Below are 17,803 nucleotides of genomic sequence, written 5' to 3'. Positions count from 1 at the left end.
ATTATGGGAGTTAGAGTCCTTAAAAGGACTGTGGTAGTACCTACACTCTCTTCCTTTTTTTCACCTCCATCGTCATCCTGCAAACTACCATCCGATGTTGTTTGGCTACACTCTCACCTGCCACCACCTTACAGTCTCTAATCTCCCTCAGATTACATCTTCTACATAGAATATAATCTATCTGTGTGGACCTGCCTCCACTCTTGTATGTCACCTTGTGTTCCTCTTTCTTTTGGAAATAGGTGTTTACCACAGCCATTTCCATTCTCTTTGCGAGATCTACCACTGCCTGTCCTTCCAAGTTTCTATCCCTTACGCCAAACCTGCCCATCACTTCCTCATCACCTCTGTTCCCTTCCCCTACATGACCATTTAGGTCTGCTCCAATCACCACTCTCTCTCTCTCCTGGGGATACTCTCTATCATCCAATCCAGCTCCTTCCAGAACTTCTCCTTTTCTTCTAACTCACAGCCCACCTGTGGAGCATAACCGCTAACAACATTTATCATCACTCCTTCTATTTCTACCTTCACACACATCAACCTGTCTGACTCTCGTTTCACCTCTACCACATGTCTTACATATTCTTCCTTTAGGATCACCCCTACTCCATTTCTCTTCCCATCCGAACCATGATAAAACAGTTTGTAGCCTCCTCCAATGTTTCTAGCCTTGCTGCCCTTCCACATGGTCTCCTCCACACACAAAAATCTAACCTTCTTCTCTCCATCACATCAGCTATTTCTCTACTTTTCCCTGTCATTGTACCTACATTCAGAGTTCCAAACTTCAGACCAACACTTCTATCCTTCCTCTTTTCTCTTTTTGTCCGAATCAATCGTCGTCCTCCTCTTCTTCTTTGTCTTCAACCAACAGTAGTCCAATTTCCACCAGTACCCTGTAGGTCAACAACACTGTTGGCGGTCGTTTTTGACCCAGGCCTCGACTGATCCGGTATGGAAATCGTTTCAGTGATTTGCATATTTTGATGGTTTTACACCAGATGCCCTTTCTGACACAACCCTAACCATTTATCCGGGCTTGGGACCGGCACTATAGTATCACTATAGTAGCACTGGATTGTGTACCCTAGTGTACCCTAGTGGCTGGTTTAAATGTGCTAGAATATATATTCATAATATAACATAGTATTTAATACACTTTTTGGTAGTCCCACAAATTTCTGGCGATCCCAGACTTTTTTCAGTCTCAGATATTTTTGTTGAATTCTTTCATTCGAACTTGATTTATATTCATGAAAGTGAAAAAAGTTCAGTTGTTTAAGACTGTGTGTGGTGTTTTTAATCATAATTTAAAAAAAAAAAATAATTTGTTTTTAAGTAATAAGTATTTTTCAGGCATTTCAGATATAATATCATGTTAATACATACATTTATTCACTGCTCTGTAACATTCTTCCAACAATTAAAAAATGTTGCTCTTGATGATGTTAAGGATTTCTCTGTCATTATTCACAAACACTGGTGTATGCTGATGTGGAGCTCTGCCTGATTTTTACTTTCTAACCAAGTGTAATCTTCTAAGGAGACAATTACACAGTTGTACTTAAGCACTAACTTGTGAGCCACAACTTCATGTTTTGAGAGACATCATTATCTGTCTTAAATATCTTGCTCTCTTAAAGGAAAAAACATTCCAAAACAATGACTCTGCATTTTTATTTGCATAGCTACAGACAGTATCTACAGCAGCAGTCGTAGGTGGTTACCCAATCTCACCCCTTGTTAAAACCATTTAAAAAACTGCAGTCCTGAATTAAAACATCTAAAAAGTATGCTTTAAGTGGGAACATGCAGTTCTTTTTTTCTTACATATATTCATTTGCATTTTTGAGCATTGAAATTCATTATAAACCGCTGAAATAACTGGAGAAAAAACATGAATCTTGAAATTTAGCTTAAATGTATGGTAATATTATGATGTCTGTTACCAGCTGACACAAATACACATGTGCACAAATGCTGGCTCTCTACCAGTTGAAATGGCTATGGTAGAGATTTAAAGCAAAATGTGCAGGAGCACGGTCAACCAGAAAGTTTTCATTAATTCATTCATCACATAAACACACCATCACATTAATTCCAAGGTCATTAAGTGTGAGTTTTGGTTTAAGATTTTAAGATTTCATTATTGTAATTATACATCAAATCCGACTTGTTGTCAGGTTTGGTCTGTTTGAGACTATGTCTGCCATAGAGATGATGGATCCCAAGATGGACGCTGGAATGATTGGCAACCAAGTCAACAGAAAAGTGCTCAACTTTGAAGAAGCTATTAAGGTGCGTTGCTTCTGCACAAACATTTTCACACAAGTCAGAAAAGGTACTGCATCCAGTTATATAGTTATTTTGTAATTACAGGAAAATGTCATAAAGGTAAAAGACCTCTCTCTGCCGGAACTCATCGGCATCATAGACACATGTTTCTGTTGTTTGGTGAGTTTTACTTTCTTTACCTGTAAAAACACATTTTCAGTGAAAATATAGTAAAAGGCAATACTATGTTGGATCACTGTGTAGATCACCTGGCTGGAGGGTCACTCCCTGGCACAGACTGTCTTCACCTGCCTTTACGTCCATAACCCCGACTTGATAGAGGAGCCAGCCCTCAAAGCCTTTGCCCTGGGCATTTTAAAAGTGTGCAACATTGCACAAGAGAAGGTCAACAAGGCTGCTGTGTTTGAAGAGGTAAGGAGCGTTTTAATTGGTCAAGTTTAAGGATAACTTTGAAAGTTAAACTTGAACCATCTTTGTCTGGTACTTTTCTACAGGAAGATTTCCAGGCCATGACTTATGGCTTTAAAATGGCCAATAATGTCACAGACCTGCATGTGACAGGTACATGTTCAGATACGTTAACATGTATGTGTGGTATTTCAATGGACTAAGTGAAGTTAAAGACTATCGTGTCTATCGTGTTTTCTCCTGACAGGAATGCTTAAAGATGTAGAGGATGAGCTGCAGAGGAAAGTTAAGGTATTTGACATTCTGAAGCCTCAAATGACATTTGATCCCCTAACAAACAGATAATGTTAGGATTTGATGCATGAACCTTCATCCTGTTCACACTCTGCCTGAATCATCAGTGCATGCTGTTGCATAAATGAGAAAATCCCAATTTACCGAAGTCTTTAAGCAAAAGTAAATTACACAGCTGCTTTACTGCTTTACTTACATCACCCATTCTCTGCAGCACTGTTTCAGTTACCTCCTACAGTGTCACATTTTTTGTTTTTATCCTTTACAAATTACGTTTTTTCAGCTTTTCCTAAAAGCCCGTATTGATAATATGATGGTCCAGTTTTCTGTCTTTAAAAGATAACAAATTATGTTCAACTAGCTTTTATTTTAATGAAACTTCTGCCTTTAGTGAATTACATTAAGAATGAAAGAACATATGAATGATGCTCAGTTATGGTTCTCTCACAACACACTCTGCGGTTACAGACACAGGAAGTGTTTTGATTGTAAAACCAAATCTGAAACAACTGGAACAATGTTTATTTTCTTTCATTTCCTTTTTACTTTTGAGAATATCTTTACAATCAGCTAATTTAGACTTCTCTGTTTAGTTTATTAGACTCAGTTCATGCAACAAGAACCAAGTTAAAGAGGGACAGTGTGTACTGTAGATTGCACCAACTGGGCATAGTCCCCTCAGTTTAGAATACCGGTATTTTGATTCACTAACATTCACTGTTTACACATCAGAAAATGTGAAAATAATTATCTTCAGACCTATTTAATGTGGAGTTTAAAAAATTTCGTACACTGTTAAAATGTTAAAAAAAATTCTTTTGTTTTCTCGTCGTAGAGCACACGCAGTCAGCAGGGTGAACACCGCGACCCTGACGTTGAGCTGGAGGTGAGTTTTTATTCTTCCATGACTCTGCAGTTTATTTTATTTTTATGTATTTCTTCTTTGAGTAACACACACTGTAATGCCAGGATAGGCAGCTGAAGGCCAAGTTGATTTCCACTTTACTTCTCTTGAGTTCATTGGATGAATGCATTTCATAAACTAAAATGTGACATTATAGCTCCATCAGACAGACCGTTGTTTAGAGACATTCTCACACCTCCTCTGTCAGTGTCAGTGTCTACAGATTTGCAGCATGTAACTTCCTTGTTTATCTAAAACTGTATCAAACATCAATGACAGAATGTGGTTCCTGCATCAGCTGACGTTATATCATTTCTTTCCAAGACTATTTTTTTTCTGAATTCTAATGTGACAAATGTCCCGTTCCTTTTTGTTTAATCACTGAATAATAAAAACAACACCTTGCTTATTAACTAATCTGATTTTTGTGATTACCCTTTTGAGTTTTAATTAAGTTAATGAGCAGTCCTCACTGATTAAAATGCACAGTCAAGCATGGTTCAGTCCTGTGAGTGTGTGAATACAATATCTTTGGAACACAGTGTCTAAATTTGTCATCCCTGATTTAGAACACTGATATCTGAACAGTACTCAATGTTTCAACGTGTCAGCTACATGTAGTTAATAAGTGTCACTGTTCTGTCACTTCCCAGTGAAGTGATTCTCTTACCCACCAGTTATAAAAATAGTAAAAAATAGATCAGATATTAAGATAAATGTATTCCAGGTTGTAAAATAATTTATTCTGTTGCATGCAGATTTATAAGTATATATATGTTGTGGGGGTTTTTTTCAGCATCGACAGTGTTTGGCACTTTTCAACAGAATCAAGTTCACTCGCCTTCTACTGACTGCACTGATAGCTTTCACCAAAAAAGAGGTAAGACTTAATCCATAACGAATGCATTGTCATCGGTGTAGAAAAGTGCATTTTCCTTTATCCTTTTTCTGTGTTGTTTTTCCTTTCCTTTATCAGACCAGCTCAGTCAGTGAGGCCCAGAAGCTGGTGGCTCAGGCAGCTGACCTCTTATCACCTATTCATTCCAGTATTCAGCATGGCATTCAGTCACAGAACGATACCACCAAAGGAGGTAATGGACACTTATACACTTTTCTCTTGTTTAGTTTCCCACATACATCTGTGAAAAACAAAATTTTCTTCTGTGCTGTTAAACATTGTGGCTTTTATTCTGCAGACCACCCAATCATGATGGGCTTCGAACGGCTGGTCAACCAGAGACTGTTGCCCCCCACCTTTCCTCGCTACGCCAAGATCATTAAGAGAGAGGACATGGTCGCTTATTTGAGCAAACTTATAGAACGTATGAAGACCGTCTGTGACGTGATCAACACCACCAACTTACATGGGATACTGGTAAAAGACCAATAATAGATTGTGTCCAAATCATGAATATAACGTTATGTTTTTTACTTTAGTATTTCATATGTCACTCTGCTCAGGATTTCTTTTGTGAGTTCAGTGAGCAGTCGCCATGTGTCCTCTCCAGATCCTTACTTCAGGTGAGTTTTATTAAAAACACTCACATATTTATTTTAACAATTCATAGCCTAGTTTAAAAAAAAATTATAACACATTCTTTAATGCTAGATTGGATGGTAGAGAGTATCCCCAGGAGAGAGAGAGTGGTGATTGGAGCAGACCTAAATGGTCATGTAGGGGAAGGGAACAGAGGAGATGAGGAAGTGATAGGCAGGTTTGGTGTTAGGGAGAGAAACGTAGAAGGACAGGCAGTGGTAGATTTTGCAAAGAGAATGGAAATGGCTGTGGTAAACACATATTTCCAAAAGAAAGAGGAACATAGGGTGACTTACAAGAGTGGAGGCAGGTCCACACAGATAGATTATATTCTATGTAGAAGATGTAATCTGAGGGAGATTAGAGACTGTAAGGTGGTGGCAGGTGAGAGTGTAGCCAAACAACATCGGATGGTAGTGTGTAAAATGACGATGGAGGTGACAAAAAGGAAGAGAGTGAAGACAGAGCAGAAGATCAAGTGGTGGAAACTAAGGAAAGAGACATGTTGTGAAGACTTCAGGAAGGAAGTAAGGGCAGTTCTGGGTAGTGTTGAGATATTCCCAGATGATTGGGAGACTACAGCTGCAGTGATGAGGGAGACAGGTAGGAAGGTGCTAGGTATGTCCTCTGGGCAGAGAAAGGAGGACAAAGAGACCTGGTGGTGGAATGAGGAGATCCAGGAGAGTGTGCAGAGAAAGAGATTAGCGAAGAAGAGATGGGACAGTGACAGAACAGAAGAGAACAGACTGGAGTACAAAGAGAGGACAAGGGAGGTGAAGAGGGAAGTGGCCAAGGCCAAACAAAAGGCATATGAGGAGTTGTATGAGAGTTTGGAAACAAAGGAAGGAGAAAAGGAGTTGTATAGATTGGCGAGACAGAGAAATCAAGCTGGGAAGGATGTGCAGCAGGTGAGGTTGATTAAGGACAGAGAGGGGAATGTGATCACAAGTGAGGAAAGTGTGCTGAGAAGATGGAAGGAATACTTTGAGGAGTTGTTAAATGAGGAAAATGAAAGGGAAAGTAGAAACGAGGAGCCAGAGACTAGTAGGAAGAAGGTAGATCAGGTTAGAAAGGATGAAGTTAGAAAAGCCCTGAAGAGGATGAAGAGTGGAAAGTCAGTTGGTCCTGATGACATACCAGTGGAAGTATGGAAGTGTTTAGGAGAAGTGGCAGTAAATTTCCTGACTGGTTTGTTTAACAGAATTTTAGAGACTGGCAAGATGCCTGATGAGTGGAGAAAAAGTGTTCTGGTGCCAATTCATAAGAAGGGTGATGCACAGAGTTGTAACAACTACAGAGGGATAAAGTTGATGAGCCATACAATGAAGATTTAGGAAAGAGTAGTTGAAGCTAGGTTGAGGCAGGAAGTGGAGATTTGTGAACAACAGTATGGTTTCATGCCTAGGAAGAGTACCACAGATGCAATATTTGCCTTGAGGATGTTGATGGAGAAGTACAGGGAAGGTCAGAAGGAGCTGCATTGTGTATTTGTAGATCTAGAAAAGGCATATGACAAAGTGCCAAGGGAGGAATTGTGGTTTTGTATGAGGAAGTCAGGAGTGGCAGAGAAGTATGTTAGTTTGGTGCAGGACATGTATGAGAATAGTACAACAGTAGTGAGGTGCGCTGTTGGGAGGACAGAAGACTTCAAAGTGGAGGTGGGACTACATCAAGGATCGGCCCTGAGCCCCTTCTTGTTTGCTGTGGTGATGGACAGAGTGACAGATGAGGTCAGACAGGAGTGCCCATGGACTATGATGTTTGCAGATGACATTGTGATCTGTAGTGAGAGTAGGCAGCAGCTAGAAGAGAACCTAGAGAGGTGGAGGTTTGCACTAGAGAGAAGAGGAATGAAAGTCAGTCGCAACAAGAGAGAGTATGTGTATAAACAAAAGGGAGAACAGTGAAATGGTGAGGTTACAAGGAGCAGAGGTGGTGAAGGTGCAGGAGTTTAGGTACTTAGGATCAACTGTTCAGAGCAGCGGAGACTGTGGAAGAGAGGTGAAAAATAGAGTACAGGCAGGATGGAACAGCTGGAGAAAAGTGTCAGGAGTGATCTGTGATAGAAGAGTGTCAGCTAAGGTGAAGGGAAAGGTTTACAGGACGGGGGTGAGACCAGCCATGATGTATGGTTTAGAGACAGTAGCAATAGGCAGAAGACAGGAGGCGGAGCTGGAGGTGGCAGAGTTAAAGATGCTAAGATTCTCTTTAGGAGTGACAAGAATGGACAGGATCAGGAATGGTGGGTTTGGAGAAAAAGCTAGAGAAGCCAGATTGAGATGGTTTGGACATGTGCAGAGGAGTGACAGTGGATACATTGGTAGAAGAATGTTAGAGATGGAGCTACCAGGTAGGACAAAGAGGAAGGCCAAAGAGGAGATGTATGGATGCAGTGAGGGAGGACATGCAGATAGTTGGAGTCAGAGTAGAAGATACAGAGAACAGGGAGAGATGGAAATCAGTGATTTGCTGTGGCAACCCCTGAAAGAGGGACAAAGCCGAAAGAAAAAGAAGAAGAAGATTACACATTCTTTAATCTCAAAACATCAACACTGAATTGTTTATTCCCTTCAAACCCAGACGACGTTCCTGATCGATAATAAGAAAGTTTATGGTACCCACCTGATGCAGGACATGATTAAAGATGCTCTCAGATACTTTGTCAGTCCTCCAGTACTTTCTTACAAGTGAGTACTATTCTTTTTTATGTTTATACACTGCAATGTTTGAATTTAAAAAAAATTGGAGTTCAGTGATAGGATTCCCATCTCCATCCATGATTCCACCCAATCCCATGTAGTGATGTGTCACTAAAGACATCCAGCCTGAAAACTGTGCAAATTACTGCTGAGGCTGATGGTGAATCTTTAAAGTAAATGATACATTTTGATAAATAATTTATAACTGAGTGTAATTACATTAGAGGAACCAGAATTAAGTATGAATTGTAGCCAAAATAAACATTTGTCTTTATATTTGCATCTTGGCCCCCAGGTGACCTGCTCGTAGTTTATCTCCACCTTAGCAGAAAGATGCAGGCAAAGGTAGTTTAATGATTCAATGAGTTTGTGATGCTTATAGTTTTTGTTTTGTTTTGTTTTTTTTTGTCTCTGTAGATGTTGTCTGTTTAATAACCACCAGGCCAAGGACTACATTGACTCCTTTGTGACACATTGCTCCAGAGTAGGTCATTTTTGGACAAAGTATTTACATATCAAGGGCAGCTAAGTTGGAATACAGCACCTTCTTTCAAAAATATTTGTGCATCTTTATGCATTTTTTGGCTGGTGCAATTTATACTCCAGAGCAACTTATAGTCTGGAAAATATGATATACATAATTATGTGTATATATTTATATAGGGGAGACCGGGTATGGTTGTAACACTTTTTGCTTCAGGACCTGTAACTCACTGAATTATTGAGTTCTCAAACTTTTATACAAAGTACCCACATTTGTTTACTACAAATGGCACCGATTCAAACCTCTACAAGAATATCACAGACCTCGTGAGTTGATGTCAAATACATGGAGTTCCTTTGTTACAACCTACCCCACTACCGGGGTAGGGTGTAACACATGCTGGGGTAAGTTGTAACAATTAGACAAAAGAAGCAAAAACAGAGGCCACACCATGCGACATGCTTCAAAAAGAGGCTGGGGTTCCGCTTCATAGAGAATGTGAACCAGTCAGGCCCTGCCATCTACTTCTCATTCCATGTTTGTGGGTGTTTGATGTTATAGATTACTGCCAGTTGATATGCAAAATTTCTGACATAAAAGAAAGTGGAATAGAAAACCTGAGAACATAGACACAAAAAGTTTTTCAATTTGTCTGGCACCTATGCTAGTATTCAGTTCTTCTCTGGTCTCCAGTGACTAGCCTGTCATATGTTTACCTCACGTGGAGTCAGTCCATAATACAGGTCTGCTGCCTGAGTCAAATAGTCAGCCAACACTTCCTCCTGCACCTCAGAGAAACCTTTGTTGAAAACTGCTCCAGTAACCTACACTGGGAAGATCACTGGACCCCTGGTCTCTCAGCTTCTGCAGTGATTTGCGGTATCTGCTCAGTGTTACATGGCAGATCCCATGTGCCTTCCCAACTGATCTGACTGACTTGCCCTTCTTTGCGACCTCATCAGATGCTTTTTAAAAAACAAAAAACATTTGCAGGCACACCTCTGTCAGTCTTTCTTGTTCACTGCCTAAGCATTCTGTAAAATCTATTAAAATTAAGAAAGTGTTCTTAGTTGTATGTAAGAGGATGGTTGTAACACTTTTTAAAGATGTGTTACAACCCACCCCACCCCTGTCAGCCATTGTTTAGCTAGCTGTATTAGCATAGTGGTTTGAAATTAGCAGGGGAAAAATGCATCACATTTGAGAAACTACAATGTAATCTAATGTAAGTCATATGGTTTTATGTACAATAGTATAAGTACTAAACAAAATATAGTCTTGGTCAAAAAATTTACTTTCTTACATCAAAATCATTTTTTTCTCTAGAAAAGATCTAGAATCTGCATGCGCCTGTTTCTAACCTTGACAACCACCATGTGGGATTGAGGAGGAAGTGGGTAAACACTGAAATTATCATATAACTCCTATTTTATCCCTAATTGGTGGAATTGGTGGTGTTACAACTTTCCCCATGTTACAACCATACCCGGTCTCCCCTATACGTAATATATAAATGTGTGTACTGTACACACACACACATATAAATATGTATTGTTTATTTTCTCCCTGCAGCCTTTCTGCAGTCCAATCCAGATCCATGGACACAACCAAGCTCGTCAAAGGGACAAACTTGGTCACATTCTCGAGGAGTTTGCCACGCTGCAGGACGAGGTGACCCGTTTATAAAGTTAAAGCAGCTGAAATTTCCTTGTATTGCCTATCCTGAAACTTTTATATATATTCAACAGAAAAGCTTATTTATTGTATATGATAATCAAGGCTTTGAACGATCGCTTTTATATTTTCACCACTGACCAAAACTTTCTCCTGTGTCCACAGGCAGAGAAGGTGGATGCAGCGTTGCACAGCCTTTTGATGAAACTTGAGCCTCAGCGACAGCATCTAGGCTGTCTGGGTTCGTGGATCCTTTATTATAACCTCAGGATTATGATCCAGTACCTGCTGGGTGGCTTTGAACTGGAGCTGTACAGCATACATGAATACTACTACATCTACTGGTAAAGACCCTACATTTATTCTGTGTCTTATTTTTGTCATATCACTAAGTTGATTTTATTTTTTAGATGAATATGTTTTATTCTTACTCCAGGTACTTATCAGAGTTCCTTTACGCGTGGCTCATGTCCACTCTGAGCAGAGCTGACTCCTCTCAAATGGCAGAGGAGCGGATCCTGGAGGAACAGTTGAAGGGGCGTAGCAGCAAAAAGACCAAGAAAAAGAAGAAAGGTACATTTTAGTACCACTTCATCTGGAGTTAAATACTTTCAAAACTTTAATCCACCTCGAACACAAATCTAATATTAGGTACATGTGGTATTTATTTCTCTGTAGTTCGTCCTCTTAGCAAAGAAATTACCATGAGCCAAGTGTACCAGAACATGTGTGCTGGCATGTACAAGGTGACGATTGTATTAATGAGCTCTCATCCATCCACTGATGTACAAACTGACCCTTGTTCTCTGTCTGTCTGTCTGGCTTCGTCAGATCATGGTAGCCTTGGATATGGATGAAAAAGTACATAAACCTCAGTTTGAGCTCAACAGTGAGCAGATTCGCTACGAGCATCGCTTCACCCCATTTAACAGTGTTGTCACGCCGCCACCTGTGCACTACATTCAATTTAAGGTAGCATATTCATTCTTTTGTATTACCTCACCATTCGTTCTTGTTCTTTTTAAGCATACAACACTATTTTACTGTGTTTTTTACCTGACCTAATCCAGGAAATGTCCAATCTGAAGAAGTACAATCCTCCTCCAGGCCCAGATGACCTCTACCTAGCAGCCAGCAAACACTTTCAACAGGCAAAGCTCATTTTAGAAAATGTATCCAGTCCAGATCCCGAGGTGAGTTAAGGAAGCAACTGTAAAATCTGTGCTTCCTTGTTTTTAATTTTAGTTTAGTCTTTAATTTAACAATAATAATAATAATTGCGTCCCTTATTTGTCCCACATTGGAGAAATTAACAGCTTTACTGGTTTTATTTTCTAAAGCGTTTACTTTCCCTTGTAGTAAATCTTAAAACCTACAAGGTCCACATTTTTTGCTTGATTAAAAAAAGGTCAGATTCTGTTCTGATCTTTTTCACTGTTAGTAATACTTTTCTAATAATTGTTAACAGGTAAACCGTATACTGAAGGTGGCCAAACCAAACATGGTGGTTATGAAGCTCCTCGCTGGAGGGCACAAGAAGGACACCAAGGTAAGGAGTACAGGAAAAGAGGATTTCTTTTTTCTTCTTTCGTGGTTATCACCGTTGTATGTTTGGGTGAGATTTGGACAGAGGGACATGGAAGAACTTTTTAGGGAGTTAACATCACTTTTTGTTTTGTCTTGCTTATGTTTTTAGCATTTAACAAACAGCAGACCATTGGTGGAAGCAGCAAGTGCACAACATGTTTAACATTATGACAAATTACAATTAATTACATCCCCACAGGGGATCGGGGAGCAATATTAGATCAGAACTGTGTTTGAATTTAAGCTGGGAAGCAGATGGTCAAACAGCTTTTTATACAAAAAAAGCAAAACATTTCCCTCCTTCTCTCTGCTTTGGCTAAATACAACATTGATTTCAACAACTGTTTCCCTGTTCGCAGGCACTCCCAGAGTTTGACTTCTCGACTCATAAGTATTTCCCTGTGGTCAAGATCATCTGATTCTCGTCTTTATCTGACAATGTCTTTCTGCATTTGGTGAACCTCAAGGAGTGCAGATCCATGGTCCATTCTGCACTGTTTGTGTGTGAGCAGACTTAAGCCAAGGCATAAAAGAACAGGTCAAATGGAAATGTTTACTGTCTGTCTCTGGAACACTGAGTTAAAGCTTGAAATAACGCTGAAATGATGCTGAATGTATATCATTAAAACATGTGAAACATTTCTGTGTACGGTTGTGTTCATCTTAATCAGGGGTGTCAAACTCAAATTCACAGTGGGCCAAAATTAAAAACTGGGACGAAGTTGCAGGCCAAACTTGAAAAATTGACAGCAATTATGCATGTTTTCCCTTCTGTCCAGATCTATAATGTAGACATTTTTCATATGGAAACAAACTTTAGTTTTGCATAAACATTGAATCTGGAACAACCAAAGGTTGATACAGTGGAACCTCGAAATATGAGCAAATTATGCTTCGAGATACGAGCACGCTTACAGGCGCCGACGCTAGGTGGCCGAGCACTCGGAGCAGCCCACGTTGCCTCACTCGTTCACTTCACGTGTTCGTCAACTTCCGTAAGCATCTCCCGCGAGTCTCATCTCACGAGTCATATGAAAGATTCGTTCATATTGAACGAATCACTCGCGAACGAGACATTACTACTGGGAACGCCTCGGGGAGAGCTGGAGGAAGTGTCTGGAGAGAGGGGAGTCTTTGCGTCCCTGCTCCGACTGTTACAGAGGGTGATGGATGGACAGATCGAAAAGAGCAACAAAAAAATGAAAAGTTAAAAAAAATACGTAAATTAAGTTAATTCTAAGTTTATGTAAGGTACGTGGTGTACGTGTAAGGTACGCTATGGAATCAAGTGTCTACGTACGGGCCAACTCTCTTCCCTCCCTTCCTCCTCCGCACATGCCGCTATTAGCCACTACTGTATATCGGAGATAAGAAAAAGATAAGAATAAAAACCACATTTTATCTCACAGGAATCCTTATATAGCCTACTATAATTTTTTTTGTGTGTATGTCGATAGCAATTAAAAACATGTTTTTCCCGTTTTTTAGAGGGCCAAAACGGATTAATTTTTTTCCTGTTATTTCTTATGGGGAAACATTCAAGATACGAGCTCGGCCCTGGAACGGATTATGCTCATATCTCGAGGTTTCACTGTATTATAAAAACGAGAAATTAAAAATCCTATATAGGGGCTATATTCTGGCAGGCCAACTCTAGTACACATTTGATATGATCTCACGGGCTAAATATAATTACAGTGCGGGCCAGATTTGGTCCCCAGGCCTGAGTTTGACACGTGATCTAAATGAAAAGGTCAAATCTCAAAGGTACAGCGTGTATAACAGATGTGGTAATACAGCTCTTACCTCATCTTTCTCAACCAGGCGTGTAGGAGAGTGTGTGGTAGCCTTTAGTTCTACTCAGTAATAGTCTTCTGTTCACTAATGTAACAAGAATCATCCTGACGTCCCAAAATAGGGACTGGGAGGGTGGGGAAAATAAAGTATATATACGGGAGCACCAGGTGACACAAGTGAGGCTAATTGCAGACACAGGTGAGTGTGATAACAGATTACCCCACACAGCAGACAGCAGGAACAGACAGACCTAACACACCAAGTTTGTTGCATTCAGCANNGGAGGAAGATGATGATGATGGGAAGTTTTGGTGACACGTCCTTGATCAGTCTGATGAGCGCAATGTCGTGCTCTTTTCCAGTGTAAGTAAATTAGCGCTCTTTTCGATGAAGTCTTTATTCTATCCATCCATTTTCATCTGCTTATCCGTTACCGGGTCGCAGGGGCAGCAGTCTCTATGACGACCACCCAAATCACACTGCACCGTACCAACCCCCCTGAACCTTCCAACTCTTTATTTGATCCTTTAAAGATGGACTTAATTTTATTGAAAATTGACACGTCGTTGTTTAAGCCAATCTTCACTTTAACTTTCCTGGGGGAAAAAAACATCACAGGGCATTTTCTTTTATCTTTTATATATATATGTAATTGAGTTAAATACTGAGGAATTGTTTAAATAACATCAGTTTAGTGGCAGCAGTTACCTGGTCTTGTAGCAGTATTTTACGCAGAATGTTTTTAGACAAATAAATATGTCAAAATAGGATAGGTCATTTAAATAAAAAAGTTGAGGGCATACAGACAAAATTCTAACCAACCAAAGAAGAATGTTTTTTGGGAATCTGGTAACTTTACAAAGAATCGTTGGCGTTAACTGAACGGGTAAAAGCAGAAAAAAGACGAAGTATATATCAAAATGCATGTCTGAGATTCAAAAACTGTTTGAAAGGTTTTATTATTTGTTCATGTCGTATTTATACATCAAATGGTGGTTTATTGAGCTGATTCATCCCCTGGAAATTCAGAATAAAAAATGGTAAAAAAAATAGGTCATTGCCAAAGAGAGAACGTACATTTTATTTAGAAATGTCGACAGGAAGCAATTCCTGTTTGCTTCCTTTCCTATGAATGTGTCGTAAGAGTCCTTGCAAGCTGCAGCATTGTTTTCTAATTAATTTTGCAGTGAAGTTGTTAATTTCTACAAACTCATTGTTCCTCTAGGATCACCATTGGTCGAATTCTCCTCTCTAGTACCCTGTAATAGACTTTTCCCGGCTGGCTAAGGGAGTGTTATTCCCTGGTAGTTGGTACATACCCTCTGGTTCCCCTTTTTAAAAAGAGGGACCACCACCCCAGTCTGCCAGTCCAGAGGCACTGTCCCCGACTGCCACGCAATGTTGCAGAGACGTGTCAGCCAAGACAGCCCTGCGACATACAGAGATTTTAGGTACTCAGGGCGGATCTCATCTACCCCCGGCGCCCTGCCACCAAGTCGCTTCTTGACCACCTCGGTGACTTCAACACAGGAGATGGGTGGGTCAGCCACCAGGTCCTCAGCCTCTGTGTCCTCTGCGGAAGGCGTGTCAGTCGGACTGAGGAGTGTTGGAAGAATTTAATTTATCATTGCTTCATGCTGTACGTTTGCTTTAAGGAATTGTTTGCTTCTCATATTATAATCTAGTGTGCTCAAGACTGATGGAGAAATTACCAGACACAGCCACACCCACATTCACACCCACTTTCTTACGCCATACCCATTCATACACTCGATCACATGATATGTGATCTGATACTTTTATAAACTCAATAAAAGTGCAGAGGAAGGGTGTGGCTACTAGGAGTTGATGAGGAAGCTGCCAGAAGAGTAAGCTGCACTCTCCCCTTGCAAGTAAAAAATCAAGACGTCTTTTGTGTTGTTACTTTGTCGTCATATATGTTAGAATAAACCTAATAAGGAGCTCGTCGAAGTATTCCTTCCACCGCCTGACAACATCCCCAGTCGAGGACAACAGCTCCCCACATCCACTGTAAACAGTGTTGATGGGAAACTGCTTTCCCTTCCTAAGGCGCCGGACAGTTTGACAGAATTTCTTCAAGGCCGACCTATAGTCTTCCTCCATGTCCTCCCCGAACATTTCCCAGACCCAGATTTTTGCTTACGCAACCACCCGAGCTGCAGTCCGCTTGGCCTGCCTGTACCTGTCAGGTCACGATACGTTTGGGTCTGCCAGGTCTGTCCAGCTTCACCCCTGCAAACGGATCCAACTCACCACCAGGTGGTGATCAGTTGACAACTCAGCCCCTCTCTTTACCCGAGTGTCCAAGATGTATGGCCGGAGTTGATCATTGACCTCCGGCCTAGGGTGTCCTGGTGCCACGTGTACTGATGGACACCCTTGTGTTGGAACATGGTGTTCATTATGGACAGACTGTAGCTAGCACAGAAGTCCAATAACAAAACACCACTCGGGTTGAGCTCAGGGAGGCCGTTCCTTCCGATCACGCCCCTCCAGGTGACACTGTTGTTGCCTACATGAGCGTTGAAATTCCCCAGCAGGACGATGGAATCCCCGGGAGGAGCACTTTCCAGTACCCCTCCCAGTGCCTGCAAGAAGGCCGGGTACTCTGCACTATCATTCGGCCTGTAGGCCGAAACAACAGTGAGAGACCTATCCTGGACCCTCTTGCTCAGTGGGGAGAAATCCAACACACAGCTGGCGAGCTGGGGAGCTATAAGTAAGCCTACACCAGGATGCCGCCTCTCACCACTAGCAACTCCAGAGTAAAAAAGAGTCCAGCCTTTCTCGAGGCGTTGGGTCCCAGAGCCCAGACTGTGCGTGGAGGTAAGCCCAACTATATCTAGCCGGTATCGCTCAACCTCCCGCACAAGTTCGGGCTCTTTCCTCCCCATCAAGGTGAAAGTCCATATCACATAGCTAGACTAGATGTCCAGGGATTGGGCCGTTGGGGTCCCCACCACCCAATTCGCAATGCACAGACCCCTTGTGGGCCTTTCTGCGGGTGGTGGGCTTGCTGGAAGGCGGGCTCACGTCGCTTGTTCGGGCTGAGCCCGGCTGGGTCCCGTGAGCAAAGACCCGGCCACCAGGTGAGCCAACCCTGGGCCTGGCTCCAGGGTGGGGCCCCGGTGTCATTGAGCCGGGCGACGTGAGCTTCTTTGGTATTAAATTACATCTATGTTTATCAAAGAGGCATTGGATTGGCATTGGATTGGCATTGGATTGATAAAATAATTAGATTTGCATTACATCTTGACCTAACGCTAATCCTAATGCATTGCAAAAGGAAAATTTTATAAAATATAAAATGTATAATTGATATAAAAATATTTACAATAACGAATCTTGAAGTCACCTGGGATAATAAGAATACATTTTATTTCATAGGCGCCTTTCTGTCACCAAAGGACACCTTTCAATGCATAAAAATAAAAATATAAAAATAGACAGCAGATAACAAAACAATACAACATTAAAAAGAATAAAACATTAAAAACAGGTTAAGATACAACAATGCAATTGAATCTGTCAGATGGAGAATGCAATTTTAAACAGATGGGTTTTGAGTGCGGACTTGAATTGTGAGAGTGAGTTGATGTTCCTTATGACGGGGGGTAGAGAGTTTCAAAGCTGGTGGTGAGCAGGCGGCTAGGACAGTCAGGTGAATGGAGGCTGTTAGATCCCAGGTACCGGGCTCACCCACACACTCACTAACCCTAACCCTAGCCCCAGAGTAGGTGCAGGACAAAATTGATTTAATCAATCATTCAGTTATATAGAATTTTATTAATTAGAATAAAAAGGCCACAGCACATAAGCAAATTCCAGCCAATTGTAATAATCTATATCTTCTTTTTCTTTCGGCTTGTCCGTTTTTCAGGGGTTGCCACAGCGAATCATAGTTTTCCCTGTTCGCTGCATCTTCTGCTCTGACTCCAACTGTCTGCAGACTCTGTCTGCAAAGAGTCTGGGTGTCATCCTTGACAGCACACTCTCCTATCACGCTCATATAAACACTTTAACCCGCACAGCCTATTTCCACCTCCGCAACATCAACAAACTCCGCCCCTCCCTTACCCCTCACACCGCCGCTATCCTTG

General features: G+C 41.1%; 1 protein-coding gene across 1 annotated transcript in view; it reads left to right on the top strand.

The window, feature by feature from the left end:
- The window catches only part of LOC103397095 (N-alpha-acetyltransferase 35, NatC auxiliary subunit-like), a 17,145-nt gene extending 4,841 nt beyond the window's left edge, over nt 1-12,304 (top strand). The window contains 20 exon segments of the mRNA XM_017042639.1: nt 2,187-2,301; nt 2,383-2,457; nt 2,542-2,709; nt 2,793-2,859; nt 2,954-2,997; nt 3,836-3,886; nt 4,701-4,784; nt 4,881-4,995; nt 5,101-5,279; nt 5,366-5,425; nt 8,022-8,128; nt 8,558-8,624; nt 10,197-10,295; nt 10,464-10,642; nt 10,735-10,871; nt 10,977-11,044; nt 11,130-11,270; nt 11,369-11,491; nt 11,767-11,847; nt 12,245-12,304. Of these exon segments, the coding sequence (XP_016898128.1) occupies nt 2,187-2,301; nt 2,383-2,457; nt 2,542-2,709; nt 2,793-2,859; nt 2,954-2,997; nt 3,836-3,886; nt 4,701-4,784; nt 4,881-4,995; nt 5,101-5,279; nt 5,366-5,425; nt 8,022-8,128; nt 8,558-8,624; nt 10,197-10,295; nt 10,464-10,642; nt 10,735-10,871; nt 10,977-11,044; nt 11,130-11,270; nt 11,369-11,491; nt 11,767-11,847; nt 12,245-12,304 (2,020 nt within the window).
- The last annotated feature ends 5,499 nt before the right edge of the window (nt 12,305-17,803 follow it).

The sequence above is a fragment of the Cynoglossus semilaevis genome, chromosome W, assembly GCF_000523025.1.
Source record: "Cynoglossus semilaevis isolate Cse_v1.0 chromosome W, Cse_v1.0, whole genome shotgun sequence".
Taxonomy (NCBI): Eukaryota; Metazoa; Chordata; class Actinopteri; order Pleuronectiformes; family Cynoglossidae; genus Cynoglossus; species Cynoglossus semilaevis.
This window is presented reverse-complemented; position numbering and strand designations above follow the sequence as displayed.